We start from the raw sequence: 1,550 nt of genomic DNA, 5'->3' as shown, positions 1-1,550 counted from the left end.
CAACGCGGTGGTGCGGCAGTGGGGTGAGGCGCGGCAGGACAGCGGGCTGCGCGGCCACTATGATCTGGTGCAGATGCTGGACATTGTCAACATGGAGGCCGGCGTGGCGGTGAGGGAGCGGTTGAGGGCCGGCTCGCTGACGAGGCGAGGGGGAGGGGGGCAGCTTCCAAGGGGCGCAGTGCAGGGACTGCGCCGCATGATCTGTCTGATCTAGGGGGTCTGGCCGGACTGGAGTCGATACAGGTGGTGGCTGGTCCAGGGAACGGACGGCGGACGGTGTCGCCGTGGCAAGCTCCTGCCTCACCAAGCATTCCTCATATCGCTTCGACTGTTCCTGGCCGCGCCGCGGCGCAGGTGGCGGGCGGCCGTGGCTACTACCTCATCCGCGAGGGCCCCCTGCTCAATCAGGCGCTCATCAGCTTCGCGCTGCAGTTTGCGTACAAGCGGCAGTACAGCCCCGTGCACACGCCCTTCTTCATGAACAAGGTGTGGGCCTCGTCTCCATATGCTCCCCAGGGATCGTTCCCGGGGTGGAAACGGGGGGCCGAAACAGGGCGCCTGGTGCCGTCGACCGGCACGCAAGAGCGGGGACGCCTGCTCTGCGCGCTCCTCGCCCTCGCGCGCGCGGCGGGCCAGAGACCTTTGCCCTGCAGCTGGGGTCCGGCCGGGCGCGGGCGCTCGCCGCGAAGCTCGCCCTGGGCGCCCCTGACCGCGGCGCCCCCCGGCTGTGCGGCCGCAGGACATCATGGGGGAGTGCGCTCAGCTGTCGCAATTCGATGAGGAGCTCTACAAAGTCACGGGTGAGGGCAGGACGGGGGCAGCGGCCTGGCGAGGGGCGATACAGGGGCAGGACGGGCGGGAGGGCGGCGTGGAGCGGGGTGCGTTGCGAGAGGGGGGCGCGAGGTTTTAGCTTGGGGGCGGCGCTGTGTGGGGCGTCAGGGGCAGCCGCTTAAGGCAGCGAGCTTGCTGCAAGCCCTGCACCCTGGAAAAGGTTTGCGTGGGCGCGCTGCGGGCGACCCCCACCCCCCCCCCACACACACACACATCCCCCCTTGCAGCAACTGATCGCCACCCCACAAACCCACTCCCCCACCACTCACCGCCCCACCACCTTCGTGACATGACGCTGCATGATGTCACACGTGACCCCAGGGGAGGGCGAGGACAAGTACCTGATTGCCACCAGCGAGCAGACGCTGTGCGCGCTGCACCGCAAGGCCTGGTTCGAGAAGGCCGAGCTGCCAGTCAAGTGAGGGGCCCCGCTTGGGGCCCGGGTGCCGCGGGTAGCACCAGCCTTTACACGTGGCAGGGGTGTGGGGTGGCAGGGTAGCTGCTGTGTTTCGCCCCGCGATCGTGTTTGTTTGGGCTGGGGGGTGGGCGAGGGGCGTGCAGCCGGAACGCAGGCAGGCACTAGCGGCCTTGTCAGAGGCGCCGCGGGGCGCAAGCTGCGGGGCAGCGAGGCCTGCAGCCAGTGGGCCCAGCCGCCGCGCCTCGATGCGCGGCCCCGGTGGGAACGGGCCTCCCCTTGTGCATCCGTCAGTCCTGCTGCC

The 1,550-nt window shown here is 69.7% G+C and overlaps 1 protein-coding gene across 1 annotated transcript; it reads left to right on the top strand.

Moving 5' to 3' along the window:
- Positions 1 to 73: 73 nt before the first annotated feature.
- Positions 74 to 1,253, top strand: MNEG_16576 (seryl-tRNA synthetase; the record flags this gene model as incomplete). The annotated part of the gene is made up of 4 exons (XM_014034955.1): positions 74 to 109; positions 355 to 486; positions 740 to 800; positions 1,153 to 1,253. 4 exons carry the CDS (start codon positions 74 to 76, stop codon positions 1,251 to 1,253), a joined length of 330 nt encoding a protein of 109 aa, XP_013890409.1.
- Between the last annotated feature and the right edge of the window lie 297 nt (positions 1,254 to 1,550).

This window comes from Monoraphidium neglectum (assembly GCF_000611645.1).
Source record: "Monoraphidium neglectum strain SAG 48.87 unplaced genomic scaffold scaffold06535, whole genome shotgun sequence".
Classification (NCBI taxonomy): domain Eukaryota; kingdom Viridiplantae; phylum Chlorophyta; class Chlorophyceae; order Sphaeropleales; family Selenastraceae; genus Monoraphidium; species Monoraphidium neglectum.
Note: the sequence above shows the minus strand (reverse complement) of the source record. Positions and strands in the feature narration are given on the sequence as shown.